General features: G+C 36.6%; 2 protein-coding genes across 2 annotated transcripts; one reads left to right on the forward strand and one right to left on the reverse strand.

The window, feature by feature from the left end:
• The first annotated feature begins 5017 nt into the window (after positions 1 to 5017).
• On the forward strand, positions 5018 to 10719 carry LOC112178741 (transmembrane protein 45B). The gene is made up of 4 exons (XM_024316944.2): positions 5018 to 5158; positions 5595 to 6206; positions 9739 to 10232; positions 10377 to 10719. Exons 2-4 carry the CDS (start codon positions 5860 to 5862, stop codon positions 10382 to 10384), a joined length of 849 nt encoding a protein of 282 aa, XP_024172712.1. The 5' UTR covers positions 5018 to 5158; positions 5595 to 5859; the 3' UTR covers positions 10385 to 10719.
• Positions 10720 to 11662: 943 nt separating this feature from the next.
• LOC112175746 (MOB kinase activator-like 1B) lies at positions 11663 to 17462 on the reverse strand. Its single transcript, XM_024313476.2, has 7 exons — positions 17293 to 17462; positions 14703 to 14751; positions 14064 to 14172; positions 13361 to 13454; positions 12720 to 12853; positions 12460 to 12623; positions 11663 to 12077 (listed from the first exon to the last, which is right to left on the reverse strand). Exons 1-7 carry the CDS (start codon positions 17313 to 17315, stop codon positions 12003 to 12005), a joined length of 648 nt encoding a protein of 215 aa, XP_024169244.1. The 5' UTR covers positions 17316 to 17462; the 3' UTR covers positions 11663 to 12002.
• Positions 17463 to 17621: the final 159 nt, after the last annotated feature.

Raw genomic sequence — 17621 nt, forward strand, 5'->3', positions numbered from 1 at the left:
GACCCGTGGCCAACCCATTCATTAAATGGATCATGGCGGGTTGACCCACGGCCGACCCGCTTTTTAATTGTGCGGGTTCAACCCGCTTTATTTCGTGCGGGTTTCTAGTCGTGTTAGAATTGACAGCCCTATAACTTAGTATCGATTTGTTTCCAAACTTACTTTCTCAAGTATTTTGTTTTCAAGCTTTTCTTTTCTGTTGTTAATTATTGCTTTTACTCTCTTACTTTTTATGCTTCTGTTATTGATTGCTTTGTTTGTCTTATAATGTTATTTATCATTGTACACATATAATCTCAATAATTTCATTAGTTACTAATTTTTATTTATTGTTAAGTGTTTTTACTTCAAAAAAATTGACCTAATCTCAGTTAAAAAAAAAAATCAGATTCCCTCACACAATTACCAGTACACCTGATTCACTTGACCATCAGCCACCAAGTTCTTAAATATCAAGGTAGCAAATCTTTGACCAAGAATCAGTTCTTTCCTCGACCAACAATCGTTTGATAAGTTAGAAAATGCGCATCATATTTATAATTGCACACTTGACCTCTCGGCTGTCTGTTGGCATACCCCCTCAATCTATTGAAGAAGGGAAGTAAATTGTTTCCCAGGCCCCTCAGCTATCTTGGCCCAGATGATTTTCATAGGCAACACATCACAAAAAGATAAGAAAGAAAGTTTTTCAGCACAATAAAGTTAAGTTTGGTCTCAATCTTAAAGTTTTTCAGCACAATAAAGTTAAGTTTGGTCTCAATCTTTTCCATATTGCCTTCCACGATTTTCACAGGCAACACATGCATCACATAAAGATGAGAAAGAAAGTTTTCACTATTTTTTTCTTTCTCTCTCTTTTTCACAACAAAGTTAAGCTTGGTCTCAATCTTTTCAGTACTGATTCAATTTTGTTATATCTGTTTTTATTATGTGCAGAGGTCATCTCAAGACTTATGCTGAAGGTAGAAAGCAATAATGTTTGTATCGAATCAGTACGGATGCGCCTTGTATTTCACATTTATTTTTCGTTGACAATTCATTTATTTTTTTAAAGCGGAGTTTGGAGACACCTTTGTATTGAAAGAAGTTTTTAGGGAGTATGAAAAGATGTCTGGTCAACTCATTAACTACCAGAAGAGTAGTATCAGTTTCAGTAAGAACGTGCGCAAAGACAAGCAAGATGATATTGATACTGTGTTGCAAGTGAGTAGGGTTGACAAGCATGAGAAATATTTTAGACTCCCTATTAAGCTCAGTTTCTCCAAAATTGAGGCATTTAAGTTTTTGAATGAGATTATAAAAAGAGTACCAAAGGGTGGCGGGAGAAACGTAGTGCTGCTGAGAAAGAAGTCCTTATTAAGGTGGTAGCTCAGTTCATTCCTACATATGTCATGAGTTGCTTCGAAATTCCAACCCATTTTTGTAACGAGATGCTTAATTTGATGGTAAAGTTTTGGTGGGGTTCTACGGAATAAGCAGACAAGAAGTACACTGGCTCGCTTGGGAAAGATTATGTTTGCCTAAGGCTGAGTGTGGATTGTGATTTCGAAATATGCATCAGTTTAATCTTGCGCTCCTGGCCAAGCAAGGTTGCTGACTTATTCAGAATCCTCATTCTCTTATTGCTCGACTATTTAAAGCGAGGTACTTTCTGGATTCTGATTCTATGCATACTATGAGGGGATGTCTCTTTGCTTGCCATAGTACTTTGAAAGGTCAAGATCGATGTTTTGTGACAGAGTTTAAGGTATCAGGTTGGCAATGGTGCATGGATTAGGGTTTGGGAGGACCCTTGGCTCCCATTGCCCTACACTTTTAAGCGTTTTTCTCTACCTATGATTCGGACTTGAGTGAGTATTTACTTGTTGAAGATTTAATTGACCAGTAAGAGAATGAGTGGGCTCTACCTTTTACAGAAGAATTATTCACTGAGATTGAGGCTAATATTATAGCCAACATCCTCTTGAGTACTCAGGCTCATGCTAACAAATGGGTTTGGCATTTTGATAAACTGGTGTTATATAATGTGGAGAGTGGTTATCATACCATTAGACTTGCTGAAAATCTCACAAACCATGCCTTTACTTCTAGTAATGTTCGTCGAAATGTGCACTGGCAAAATCTTTGGAAGGCACGGGTTCCACTGAAAGTCAGGCAGTCTTTGTGGAGATTTCATACAGGTATATATGTTGGAGAGGAAAGATCCCACATTTGAAAAGTGACAAATAAAATATAACTTATAAGTTGGTGGATCTCACCCAATTGTACCGATGCCTTTTGTGATTAAAACCCAACACCTAACAGGTGGTTAAGTTGGGACAGTATCAGTACAATGGTAGGCCACGAGCCACGCTTGTCGCTGTTTAACATGGTATCAGAGCGGGTCCCTCTCCAATTACATCTCCAATTATCATGGGCCCGAATTTGGGTTCCTTATATTGCCATCGAAAAATTCCGATTGGATTGTTACTAAGTGTCTGATGTAGCTTGTGTCCCAATTTCCAATGTGGGAATTGGATTGTTATATTGGCCAAGTCTCTAATATGAGACTTGTGTCCCAATTTCCAATGTGGGAATTGGATTGTTAATTAATTTCACGTGCATACCTAGAGTTAGGTTGCACGTGTGGGGGCGTGTTGGAGAGGAAATATCCCACATTTGAAAAGTGACAAATATAATATAACTTATAAGTGGGTGGATCTCACCCAATTATACTGAGGCCTTTTGTGATTAAAACCCAACACCTAACAAGTGGTTAAGTTGGGACAGTATCGGTATAATGGTGGGCCATGGGCCACGCTTGTTGCTGTTTAACAATATATACTGCCAACAAAATTGGCGTTGGCAAAGAAATGGGTGAATCTTGATACCTGGTGTGTTTTGCAATAATTATGTTGAAGATGAGATACATGTGTTTAAAGACTGCAAGCTGGTGGTGGGATTAATTTTGGCGCCTTGGACCACTGAAGCTCGAGGTACATACGTACTCACCATGCACACTCTTGTTCTGCATGGGTTTTGCATGTGAGTGAGAATTTCCCTCATGACCAGCGTGATGTCTTCTATATGCTACTATAGCCTTTGTGGTCTGAAAGCAATTGTGTGCGGTGGAGGGGGACGACTTTCAACCAACTTAAATCGGTTAGATGGGCATCAAAGCTCCTAAGTGACTACCACAATGTTCACCCAGTGACGATAAAGAAGAAGAACATGCTTCAGACTAAATGACAACTCCTTTCGAGTGGTCGACTTAAGATGAACATTGATGGAGCGTTCCATGTTGAAACGGGTAAAAGGGGAATCGGGACTGTCATTAGAGATGAGAGTGGCGTGTGTTTAGCAGCTATTGCACGCCCCTTTTCCTATGTTAGATCGGCCTTCCATATGGAGTTGGAGGCGATGAGAGCAGGTCTTCTACCACTTATACATCTAGGCATGACCAATGTGGACATTGAAACTGACTGTGTCACGGTGGTTACAATGCTCAAAAGTTAGATTGAGGACTTACTTGAGGTAGGTTGTATTGTGGAAGATTGCAAAGCCTATTTGAGCTCTATTCTTTCTTTTAATTACTTTACGATCTATTTTTTGTGAAGCAAATAGTGTATCTCATAAATTGGCTCACCTTGCTAGGGTTTTGTACCTAGATGATTATTGGTTAGATAAGACTAATCATCCTAGATGCACTCTATGAGGATTCTTGTACTAATACTCGAGGTTTAGGCTTAATGTCCCCCACGCTATATAATAATCTTTTAGTTATTAATAACAACGGGTGTGCGACTGAACCTTCCAGTTAGGCTGGGTTTCAAATTTTTAATTTTTTTTTTTTTAAATAGCATGCCATCTTGCAATTTGCATAAACATTACATGAAAATTCATTTTGAGAGTTTCTATTGGGACCTTCAAATCTGCTTACTTGACCTCACTCTATTATGAATGATTAAATGACATATATAACTTACTATAAAATGACTATTAAGGACAATAATTATACCAAAAAAATATTATATTGATTTTATGTAGACTTTCCAATTCAATAATATTAGATTGTATTCCTTATTATTTTCCTTATCTATTTTCATTTTTCAATTTCACTACATACTCATTAAAGCATTCATATATATTTAATAAGAATTAAAAATATGATTAAGATCATGTGACATAAAAATGTATGATATATATGTTGAACGCATATTGGTGAGGGAAAACAAAATAAATTCTCTTACGATTTATGACCTAAATCTAAGTCAATCTATTATATTTTCAAATTTTTTTTTTTTAAATAATTAATCATATGGTACAAAAATACAGAAAAAAAAAATCATTAAAAAATAAATGATTTTTTTTTTTGCCCAGCTAAAATAGAAAAAAAAACACAATAGTTCATGGCATTTTCTTATTGATTAGACATTAATTTTTGAAACTCAAGTTTGATTAAGAAATGTATATTTAGTTAAGATTTATAAAGTGATTAAATCATTGAAATGACTAAATTTTTTATTTTAAAGATAATAATTTGTTTGTAAATTATATAAGTGAGATTATTTGAGGAAATTTAGTGAGTAAATTTAGTATTTGAATATTTAATAAGAGGTGTAAAAAATATAGAGATGTAAATTTAGAGATTTCAATAAAAAAAATCTTCATTTTTGGATATATTTGAACGAACAAACTTGAATTTTCTTTTTATTTCTCTTTGTTTTACATTTTGTGCATGGACACATGTACATTGCCTCTTATGTCTTGTCTTCACCTTAATTTACGGACCGTTGCTATTAACATCTGTTGGTATCTATCACAAAAAGAAATCATTTATATTTATCACGTACTCCGAAACATAATAAAAATGTTGCATCCGAGCGTTGATAAGGTGCCGCATCATAACTGATGACAACAACTGGCAGACGCAAATGGTGGAGGTGACGATCTCACGTGGCCCCATGTTACGCGAGAAGTCAAAGTCGTTAAAGCCCTTAAAGGAGACACGTGAGTCTTTACAAACTCCGCTTTGTTTGGCTTTTTGCGATTTTGGCCATTGCTGGACTTCTGCGATCCCCACCATCATCACTCTCTCTCTCTGTCTCTTTTGAGACCCAAAAAAGAAGAGGAGGCTCTCTCTGCTCGTCAATCATACGCGTATGAGTATTTATTCCCAGTACGTACTTCCTGCTTCTCTCTTTTCTTCTTTTCGATTTTTATATAGTTGGTTATGATTGCTCTTTTACAACCCATAATCAGTTACTTTATACGACTAGATTATATTCAATGAGATTTGTTGTAGAAGATAAGATAGAACCCTATTGCCTCCGTGTTCAAATCTGTACCGGGCTGTTCTTAGTTTTATCAGCCATTCAACTTTGACCTGCTCATCAAACTCTCTTTTATTTTGTGTCAACTGTAACTTTCCATCACCTGAAAAAGACTTTGACTTTCAAGAATGGTTCCCACTAGTTCTTTTTATCAAGATTAATCTTTATTAGTTTGCTTCCTGTTAACACTGGAAATGTAAATGTAGTCAGAAACTGTGGGTATGAATCTTTTACTTTAGTAATATGCTCAGTTGGGTCTGAATTTTTTTTTTCTTTTTCCAGATTGTTCTAGCTGCTGAAGAGAGCTGATAGGTAATTGGATACATTTTTCTATAGAAAGCCGGCAAAAGATTACTGTAGGAGCTAAAAATTCAAGGCAAGAAGCCCGAACAGTCAGCATCAGGAAAAATGGAATGTTCATAGTGAACCCCGAAACTGCCTCTATTTGAACTGGGAAATAGTGGTTTTATTCTAGAGGCAAAGAAGTTGAAGAGATTTTAATCTTCGGAGATTTAAGAGCTGTGATTGTTACCGATATATAACCAAGATGGGTTCTTTCAAGGGTCATGCTGTGCCAGGGACGTTGTTTCTTGTAGTTGGGTTGTGGCATATATGGAGCGCTTTGGTCAGATATGTATCCGACCCCAAGTCATTTCGGGTCCGGGTTTGGAATCCTGTGCCGGGTTTTGATGGGAGGATCAAGTACTTGGAGCTTTATGTTATAGCCGTTGGTGCTTTTATTGATCTGTGTATCGAGCTTTTGTATTCGCCCCATCTCAAGTTCTTTGTTAATGGAGTTTTGAACCCTGCTCACATGAATGATTTTGAGCACTCGGGGATGCTTCTTATGTTCTTTATCTTCGGTGTAATTGCTCTGCTCTCACAGGAGACAAGGTATGGTCATTGTCATTCGAATATGTTCATTGCTATTTTTTTTTCCCTTCCTTTGTGTGTTGATAACTATCTGTTTGATTTTCAAGGAGAATATAGGACATTAATAGAGACGAAGGCATGAATTTCCTATTTATGCTTGTGATTGATGAAGTAAAATGTTTTATTCTGTTGAGAGTATGGCAACTTTAACCTGCTCAATTGGGTAGTTTCATTGTTCCAGAAACGAATTAATAAAAAGATTACAGATCCAAATTCTACTTATTGGCTGTTTAAGTTCGGAGACATCTGTATCTAGTTTCCTCTGTTTCTCTAGGAATGTTAGGATTTTAAGTTTGATGCTAATTGTAGAACTTATAGCAATAAAAACTTCCATGTGGGTTGGTTTCTTTATTTTGGATTTCAGTAGATCTTAAATGCCCACCTCAATTTTGTGAAACTCTTAACAGTTTGGATTAGTTTAATTTTTCAGTCCTCATTTCCAAAGGTTTATTTATTGCTAAAGTGCGATTACCTCATGCAAAGTTTCGCTTGCTTTGCACAGTATTTGGTGTTAGCGCGCGCGCGCGTGTGTATTTTTTTTGGCAAATGGTATTAGCATATTTGATTTCTGTTTCATGATGTCCCACAGTAATTGCATGCGTGCAATGATGTAATATGACTAGAAGCAAATGAAAATTAGTTCACATTCTAATTGGATGGATTTCATTCACAATCATTCGAAATCAGTGAATTTAAGTCAAACGTCCTAGCATTTGTGGTGGCCACAGTTCATAAGACCTGTCATAGTGTGAAGACTATCAGCAGTTTTCTTATGAAAGAGATCACCAGCAGTCCATGAGAACTGTCAGAGTGTCAGATCAATAGATATCAGTATATCACTAAGTTTTTATACCTAAAAAGGTAGAAGCTTTTGTAGAGATATATAAGACTGGTGCATCTGGACATTTCCTTTTGCTCCAGGCTTTTGCTTGTTATATTTGTGTTTTGCAAACTCCTTAAAAAGTAACTCGTATGATTGGAGTTTTAATTGCTGCAGTATTAGACACCCAGTATCAGACTTTAAACTACTTTGTGTTGAAACTCCTGACACTGTCATATTATGATTGCTGAATCTGAAAGGAATTGTAAAGGTTTTGTAAATTGCAGTTAAAGAGATAGAGAGCATACAATTGGAAAGCAGCCAAAGTACTTTTCTGGGATTCTCGATATTTTCGGACATTGGGTAGTTTGAATTCCTAAGAATTGATCATTGACTGATGTGCATATCACTTTGCACCCATGAAGCTTAGAACATAATGTAAGAGATGGGGGTTTGTATTCGTTCACCAGGAAAACTTCAGATCGAAGAGCTTTGAAATTTTGCATATACATTAAGAGTCTAATATCTGACGATTTTAGTTGAGATTTGATTTCAGTCAACTGGAGAGATGCTCCCTCTTGAGAATTGGGTATTTCTATGATTTCTCAATATGGATCTGACATTGGTTATTTTACTCCCTCTATACATCACAGACTAATGTATAGATCACTTTTCACCCATGAACTTAGGACACAGTGCAAGAGATAGGGTCCTGTATCACCAGTAAACTCTAGAGCGATGAGCTTTGAATTTTTTTTGTTTAAATTAGAAGCCAATTTCTGATGATATCAGTTGAGTTTTCTGTGATTTCAGTCATAGGACCAACCAATTGAACGCTGGGGTAATTATGATTTTGACATGTCAGCCACCTGGCTTTTGGAGATAATGACTGCCTTGCTTGGGGTGTAATATTTTCAGGTATGATTCAGATTTGTTGGTAAGGCAGGCTATTCAGCTTTTTTCTAAGGAGTTAGGACACACTTAGGGGTGCTAGAGTGGTGGTTATACTGGTTTGTTTGCGCAAGACATTCATAAGATGATACGTGTGGCTTGAAGTTTAGGGGAGACTTGGTTTGTCACATTGCTCCTCATTCCGGCAACCATGATCTCTGGTCCTCAGCCATGGGGCCCATGAATACTTCCATTTTGATTGCACTTATAGTAGTATTCAGCTGAAGCTTATGAGGGAATGTGACTTCCCTTGGCCTGGTCTCTCTTGGTCCTAAAGCATAAGGTGGGCTGTCTCTTATTTTGAAGGTGAAACAGCTCACTTTTAGAGTTAAGCTTTGCCTCTCTCTCTCTGTTGAAGCTTCTTTGGGGGAAAGGGAAAGTGTTGTTAATCCTGAAGTCTCTCATCACAACTGTGATGGTAGAGTGGAGCGTCCCCGATACATGCTTAGATGGAATTGCTTTTTTATTATTGTTATTATTATTTTTGCTTCTTGTTGCTAGTTCAAACTTCTCCCCTAACCTTGGTTTCGGGCTTTTGTGAATTTCTGGTTGCGTTTGTTTTTTCCCCTTTTGCTTTTTAGCTCTGGGCTGGGTTTAGTCTTATTTGATGATTCACCATTGTGATTTTGTTTGGTTTCCTTGCTGGACCGTTTGGGTTGTGTTTATAGGATCCTTAGGCTTTTTCCTTCTTTTTAACATTTGAGTGTTGTTTTTTTCATGGGTCACATGCCCCTTGCAAATTAGTAACCTTTTAGTTAATTTTATATAGTACGTAATTGAACATCACTCCCCATTCCAAAGTGAAAGAATTTTCTATAATGTGTGGAGTTTGAAATGATTTTCCTGGTTTAGTGATCGAAATGTAGTGGCCAGTAAGGCTAATTGCCTGAAAGAATTATCCCATAATATGTTTTGTCTGTACAAGCCTGCTTATGTGGGCAGTTTGACTCATGTAGTTAGAAATATCTCGGAAATAGTTGCACAACTATCTTACATCTATTTACATAAAAGTCTATTATGAAAACTGATTAAATATTTGTTGAATGGGGAATCTGGGATATTCTAGTATGTAGATTAAAACTAATTTATTGTGATGATGTTCATTTATTGCTGCTCAGTATTGATAGCTTCAGGTCAGGGCTTATAGTTTAAGCACCTATTAGTTGGTTCAGGATCTTCCCTGAAGCATTGCCACACATTAGGTTTTAAGCTTTTTCTTGTTCGATGCACTTGAAGTTTTAACATTAGGGACTAACTAGTTAGCATGTAGATTAAACCAAGTTAAGAGATGGTCTTAAATTTTGCTTCAATGATTCAGTTCAGAAAAGTTCATTCATTGCTGCACACTATGGGCTCAGGTTTTTAAACTTAAGCACCTCATTTGTTGGTTCAGGATCTTCTCCTGAAGCATTGCTTTAGGCTTCCTTGTGCTTGAACTCTTAACGTTGGAGACTATAGTTAAAAGATGGTGAACACCATGTCCACATTTTTATCACAGGATTGGTGCTTTTACAATATCACAGTACCACTATCATCTGTATTCAGAAATTCTTAATTAAGTGATCATTTTGACCATCCATCACTCATCTGTGCTATACCTTTGTTTTGTTTAACTGGGTTATATGCCCACTTTGTAAGTATGGCTAGATTTATTTTACTGGGTTATATGATCTTGTAAGTATGGCTAATTCTTCTTTTGCTCTTTTAATTTCTTGCATTTAGATTTCTTCCATTGCCTGAAGGAGCTCTTTGTCTGATTGCTGCCACGGCATTCTCTGCGGAGTATCTCTTGTTCTACTTTCACTCAACAACTCATAAAGGCCTCGAGGGGTATTACCACATCATCCTTGTCCTTCTAATTGGGCTCTGTATATTATCAACTGTTACAGGAGCGCTCCTACCAACCAGCTTTCCAGTTGATTTATGCAATGGTATTGCCTTAACTCTCCAAGGCATCTGGTTTTATCAGACTGCATTCACCCTCTATGGTCCGATGATGCCAGATGGTTGTCAGTTGAAGGAAGGAATGATCTCATGTCATTCTGCAGACAATGAGGTCCGGGGAGAGTTACTTGCAAACTTCCAGTTCTTCTCCATAGTTCTTGGTGTACTTGTTGCAGTTGTGGGAGCATATAGTTTCATTGCTTCAAGATTTGGGCATTCAGATCTTACCCGTTTGCATGCAGTACCTGTATTGGTTGACGATCAAATGAGGGGTATGTTTAGATTAATTTTTAACATGATTTCGTGTCAAATGAACTCTGGCTCCCCATTTTTTCCCAAGTAGAAAGCAATTTGATTATAAGCTGGATTTTGCATTATAGACCAATGCTGACCAGATCACTTTTATGATTTTACAGGTTTCTAGCGCACATCTGAGAAAATCTAATATATACTGGAGGAAAAACTGAGAAATGGATTTACTAGCCGGGGTTGTCTACTGTAGGTGGAGTTCATCACATATATTCAAAGGAGATAGTGGCATTTATAGGAAGATTAATTTTGTCAATTATGTAGAGACGTTAGTTCAATGTCATGTTATTTTTTAATGCTGAAAATAGTAACCCTGTTTGAATGGGTTTGTGCTTGGTCCAAAGAGAAAACACAGGAGATTGACTTCTGTTATGACCCATAGAACAGTGGAAAATATGACTTTTATACAATTTTTTTTTTTAAATTTTTTGCAAAATCGTTACTCCAGGACTACTCTCTCTAGTTCATAATATCATTTTTGAGGTGGGTCTTGGTATACAGTCGGCCAACATTGAACTACTCAAAAGTATCTAGCAATTCCTTTCTTCAACTTCATCAGCACAGCTCAGCAATGTAAATGAAGAAAATTTGTGTTTTTCATTGAACAGCCAACCCGGGGATCAAATGCAAATGCAAATGCAAAAGCCAAGTCCGTGTTCAGCTTCTAGAATGGATGAGATGCAAGAACAATACTCATCTTCTACTACAAGACTTCGCCTTTGGTTCCCCTCAGATAAGAGCAAACATTCTCAACGGTTGAAGTTGCAGAATAAACAGGTGGAAACTTAAGAGTTACTGGCGATTTGGCACATTTTCAATTCTATAATTTGTATTCACCACGGGTGTCTTTAGATTAAGGAATTCCAACCACAATACAACTGCCTACAAAACCATGTCAAACCCAGAGACCACAATAGGTTATTGATGGCCGCCTGCCAATATTAAAACAAACTTAATTAAATATCAGGGCTAGTTTAGAATTGCTGTAACTTTTTAGAAATGCTAGCGGCTGTATTGTGAGAATAATCATATGTAGACGAAAACAGTTTCATATTATTATTTTTTTTTTAATTTTTTGTAAGAAATCCTTATCTCACCCACCCATACATATGCTCGTGAGAATTAAACCCATGACCTTTACAATGTTGGATTTATAACATTAACAGTTTAGTGTTTGATAAATAATAAAAGTGTTCTTAGTACATAAAACAACTAGAGAGTCTGTTTTAATCAAAAGTAGCTTCCAAAAATAACCTTTAGATTGCTTCTAAAATTTGCTGCCAATGACCTAAATTTTCAATTAAAGCTGTTTTTTATTTATTTATCAAACACAATAAAATCTAAAAGTTTAGACAAAATATGATTTTATTTAAAAGCAAAGCAATCCCAAACAAGACCTTAGAACACTTCAGAATTTATTTCCAAACCAGTTTGACACTGAATTTGGTGTCACTAGTTTTGACATGCAGCACACAAAAACAAATGCCATATTCATTATATGTTTGTACATGTTAAACCAGCTCAGTAAAACTTGAGCTATTTCTGCTGACAGAGATTAACGCAGCAACCCGTTCGCTTTCCACATATTTTTGTTCCATATAAAATTGACAGAACTTATCTAAGGCACACAGCATATGCACAAGAAGCTTTTACAATATGCAACGTATAACGCTGTAAAGAAGAGTGATTTATTCAATTAAGTATGCATCCCTATTGGGATATCGATACCCAGTTCAATAAGGAACGATGATGGATTCTATAAGCTCTTGAAGTGGAGCTAGCTCCTTCTTGTCGATTAGCGCAAATTCCTGCAAAAACACAGTATAGTGGTTCAGCCAACAAAGCAACCTTGTGCATCAAGTAAGACTTCGTCTTGATAGTTTACATAAAGTGATAAAACCAAATGTTTGAACAGTTTGTGTCTTATTCTTTTTTATGTATATTTGCCTAGACAACTGATTTTTTTCATTGATGCATCTGAATACCTCTTTATCGGCTACTTTAGGGCAATATATTTATAGCCTTACTTGGCACAACCATATTGATAATTAGACACTTGATCCAACAGTCCCGTGTTGTCCTGAATTGTTAATAGGTAATCCAACCAGATGATGAAATATCTAGGGAAGCTCCTTTCTATTTTAAGTATGAAGGAAAAAAGAATCAGTCATTGCATGAAAAACTACTTACACAGGTAAATAGTATGAAATGCTTGAAGCAAGTATTTAGATGGGCCTCCTCCTTGAGGCTCACAATTTTCTGAAAATGAGAGTGGTATATGTGAGCATATACACGGAACAGTCTTTTGAATATTGTCTTCACAACCTCCCTGAAATTAGGGGGAAATGGTGCGCCTGAAAAAGATCAAGACCAACAGGAAATAAATTACATAATAATCAAATGAAGGGAACTACATTATCTATAAAAAAAACATTAGTAGTAATTATTACCAAGCTTTTGAGGAAATATGGATTCATCATCAAGTTGGGATTCAATCCAGTCCATCAGATATTCAACATATTTTGGAGCAGAAACCTCAATAGGTTTCTTAATTAGTACACCATCTGCCCATCTATACTCATACCTGTCATGGTACAAATAAAAACAAAGAAAGTTGATAAAACCAGAAGCTTGACTAAAGTGCACAGTCAGGCGTAGAAGGTACATTGATCAATCAACAAAGTAGTCTCTAAGCCAACAGATAAAAAGAACTTTGGAAGAAAAAATTACTATTTCACAATTTCACTGAAAAAGCATGAAACAAATATCAAATGGATTTTGAGTAGGCAAATGGGAGGACCTTGATGCTTCATTTTGCTGTATCTTATGTATTACAATTGAGCACCTTTTGCCTTTCACAGTAGTTATGAATAATTGTATAAACAAACACGTCAGCATTGACAGCAAGCCAGTAAACTTTCCATATTCTCTTCAGCCATCACTAAACCTTTTAATAGATGATAGATGTCGGAATTACTTGACAAATATGCTTTGAGAAAGAAGTTGGAGTACATAATGCAATAAAAGCTAAAACAATTAGACTACCATATGAGAGAAACAAAATAACAGTGTAACTCATAGACTGCCATACTTGGGGCCTGCAGTCATTGTAGGACAGTTCTCTGGAGTGCAGAACTCTGTGAGGGTACCAAATAACAAGTTGACTTGATTGAAGAAATCCACAGCTGAAATTGAAAGGTCAACCACATTTCAGATATACACCAGAAATAGGTTAAAGAGGTACTTGACCTTTTTGTCTTAGTTTGCTTTATTGTTTACGAGAACCTTCTATAGTTTTCCTACTCACCTCTGACCTCTTCCACAACTTATTGACCACTAAACGTCTATAAAATTGTTTGAAATATATCTAGCCATTAAAAATGCATCATGAAGGCGACACTTCTGCGACTATCTGATAGAAACATCATACTCTATAATCCCTAATCTTTAGCGGCACCTTCTTTGGTATAAGACATAAAAACATCAGTTTCTTAGTTACCACATTTATCCTACCAGGTCATCCCTTCAACTTCTCAATGCTTCTCCCCCAGTTTGAGGTATAACTTCTTTAAACAAACAATAATCTCCTGCTTAATCAGATCTTGATCACTACTCTCCTCCCACTCAAACATCAGTTTCTCTTCCCATTTGCTGCTGTATGCAAATAGCTAGTATAAGGGTCGCCATCTCTTGCTTATGCCTCCAACATATTTCCCCTCTAAATACTAGTTCATCAAACCAAACAAACTAACAAATTAAAAGGCAATTCAAATTCTGATGAAAAAGAGATTTACTGTTGACAGCAAGCCACTCATTTAAATCTTCTCCAGTTGGAAGCTTTACTGCTTCTCTTAGGTTCCCACTGCCTAGTGTTGCGTCAATGTGCTTTCTCAGCTGAGCCCCCTGCATCAAGATAAAATATACATTAATAAAATCACATGGTTATACCTATCTTGTAGTAGAAATCCAAAAAGGTCGATACACAGACCATAACAAAAGGAGCTCATTAAATTTCAGCTGGAAACTGAAACTAGATAATTGAACAGAGTGCCTTGAAAAGGCAATGGCCATCTTGCAAATCTATTGGGAGCTACATTTCTTTTGCTCCATTTCCTAAAGATTATTTGTTTTATATAGATTCTCAAAGATGAACCATGGGAATACGAATATCGTCTAAAGCAAGGAGTTTATACCACTGCAGTAAAGATTGCATAAGAATAAAACCTATCACTTCGTCCGGAAAACATGATGAATCAATTGTGAAATGAGTCATTATACCATTAAAAGTACAAGATATTGCATCTCTAACATAAACAGAAAGCATGATACATGTATATATCACCACTAAAAGTACAAACCCAATACAAAGCTTAGCACGTTCAGACAATAACACAAAAGATGACTAGCTTTAAAGGTTACTTAAGGGATACAACCTTACTCCCAGAAGGGGCGCTTTTTTTTGGGCGGAATGTCCTCTGGTTTCTGCATCAATACCACACTTAAGCTGGATTAGAAGCATTTTGAAAATGCATATAATATAATAATAATGAACAAACAAAAGCGCATTTACATGCATGCACATGTGTAGAAAGGAAAATGAGGATAAAGAGAAAGACTAAAAAGTCATACATTTTCAAATTATGAGCCAAGAGGCTCAGACAAACATGAAATTTTTATCATCCTCAATCTTTATTTCTAAATTAGGTGGAATATTTCCCAAATTTTCTAGTCACTTATCTATAGCAGAAAAATTTAGCAATGTCTTCTGAACTTCGACCCTCCTCTGAAAAAAAAGGATTCCATTTAAATTTTAAATTTCTTGCAATACAGGGCCTACTGTTAGATTCAACCAATTTTCTGTTAAGTTGGACACATCACGTGCACGTGACCATTTTTAAAGGGTCTTTTCACCACTTCTTTGCTCCACTCCCATCTCTTGTTTCTCTCACCTTTCTATCTCTATCTCAGCCATGCACACCGTCCTTCCAATGTTCTATTAGAAACGGTAAATGTTTATATATATATATATATATATATATATATATATATATATATATATATATGAGCAACAAAGGAGCAGTTCTCAGAGCTTATGAATCAATAGGATCATAACTTAAGATCCTATTGTTCAAAATAGTAATTGCTGAATGCCCCGAGTATATCAAGAACCATCCAAAAATAAAGCGCTAAGAAGAAGAAAAAAGACAAGAAAAAAGGGGAATTGACCAACTTGTTTCCCGTACCAAGTAACACAATATTGCAGTATGATTTTGATCTAACACAACATGATGTAATGGCTGAGAAAGCGGAAGAGAGATATGAGAGAGAAAGGAGAATGACAGTGACGAACATAACCTCGAAAAAGGGTCATCTGCCAGCTACAAGACCAATTTAACAGAAAATTAGACAGTAGGCCCTGGATTGCAATCAAATCAAAAAATTTGGGGGCAAGACAGAGTTTCTTTTTTAGGGAGCCAAGTGTCGTTCGTGCCAGAGTTCGGGGGGCAATGCCATTTTTCCGCTACATACAAAGTAGGGCCACTGGATTAACTAACTGAGGGAAAGATGATCATTTGCTTGAATCTAGCATCTGTTCACCACTTTCTGCTCTTTTGCTTGATTTCTTGAATTACAAGTATACATAAAGACATGACTAATTTGCCTTAAACTTTGATGATATGAAGACTCAACAAACCTTGTCCCACAATAATCCATCTCCTCACCCATAGCTACCTTAAGAATCCTCATATTAATCACCTAATAGACCGCCCTCAAAGCACATCTCCTCAGCATCACCCCCCTCTTCCAGCAAAAAACCTATTCCTCTCATAAAGCAATGTGGCATATGAAGTTGGAATAACACAACTTAGATTTGACTCCCTAAATAGCCTTCACCATAAGACAAAATAAAAAGGTCATCCACACTTCCTGCTCCACTTCTGCACAAAAAAACACAAGTGGAAAGGGGCAAATGCAACGTCTTTTCCTCTGAACCATGTCAACAAGTGTCAACCCTACCATGAGCTACCATCAAAGAGCATACCCCAACCTTAGGAGGCACTTTTGCATCACAAAAGAACAGAAAAGGTGAAGGGGGACAGAAAAGGAGAAAAGGGAGAGAGGGGTGGCGCATCTGCTGCTGCGATCAGGATTTAGAAGGAAAACCCCCTATGACTCCAATTTCCAACTCCTACCTACATGAGTGCGGCACTATATTCTCTAAATAGGATAACAACGAAGTAAGCTCCCCAACCTCCTGATAATTTATATTCCTCCTAAACCAAAGTCCCAACTGGAGGGAAAAGAAGAGGAATTTTACATAATCTAGCATAAAAATATCATCCTTGTCTTTTGCATAACAAAATCATAAGATAAGGAGCCACATGCGACACCATTCTTTACGTACTACATGTCAATCTGATGCCATCACAACTGAAAGACAACCTGTTAAAAAAAAAAACAGCTACCATTCTCCACGGGTTCCAAACACGGACTGAATCATCATTTTGAACAACAAGGCAAGGAGAAACAAAAAGTTCTTCGAAGCAACTCAACCGCTATGTCATGAATGCAAAATCATTTCAGTATCCAGTTTCAGTGTACCTTACTGCCAATACTTGTTTTCCATTATCGTTTTCACGAATGCAAGTCACCTTTTATCTCACTCACGTGACGCATCTGATCCGAAACAACAACACTTGCGCTAATAAAATTAAAAATCACGAATGCAAGCATAACTAGAGCATTTGATCTTCACAACCATTATTAGCATTCAATAATTAACAAAGATGGAGTAGTAATCAATCCTCGATTTAAATTCTACATTTTACATAAGAGTTCCCCCATCTTCGAAAAAGTCAAAGGCATATGAACATCACTCATTTCATAGATCTAAAGGCGAAAGCTCAATCCACTGATTATACATGCAACACCAAATTACAGCAATAAGCCAGCAAGGAAGGAAGGAAGGAAATCAGAAATTTGAAAGAGAGAAGAAGAAGAAGGATTGAGTGAGTGAGGAACCTGCCGAGCCCAAAGAGACTCATGGCTTTTCCGAGAGAGAGAAGAAGAACGACGGGGATTGGAGTCTCGGTCGAGATTTCCTTCCTTTGGTATTTCTTTCCTTCTTCAGGCGACTTCGGGCTCCAAAGAAAGAAAAGACAAAGCCCTCTCTCTCTACTTTTTGTAAACACAGTTTTTATTTAGATTCCTTTTTGTTTTCTTCTCCTTTTATTATTTATTTATTTATTTATTTTTACTAGCTTTCCACCATGCCTGTCTCTAGTAAGTTGATAACAAATTAAACGATGAATAAATCTTTCGACACGCGTATGTCTTTAGTAAGTTGATAA

Source organism: Rosa chinensis, chromosome 7 (genome assembly GCF_002994745.2).
Source record: "Rosa chinensis cultivar Old Blush chromosome 7, RchiOBHm-V2, whole genome shotgun sequence".
Classification (NCBI taxonomy): Eukaryota; Viridiplantae; Streptophyta; class Magnoliopsida; order Rosales; family Rosaceae; genus Rosa; species Rosa chinensis.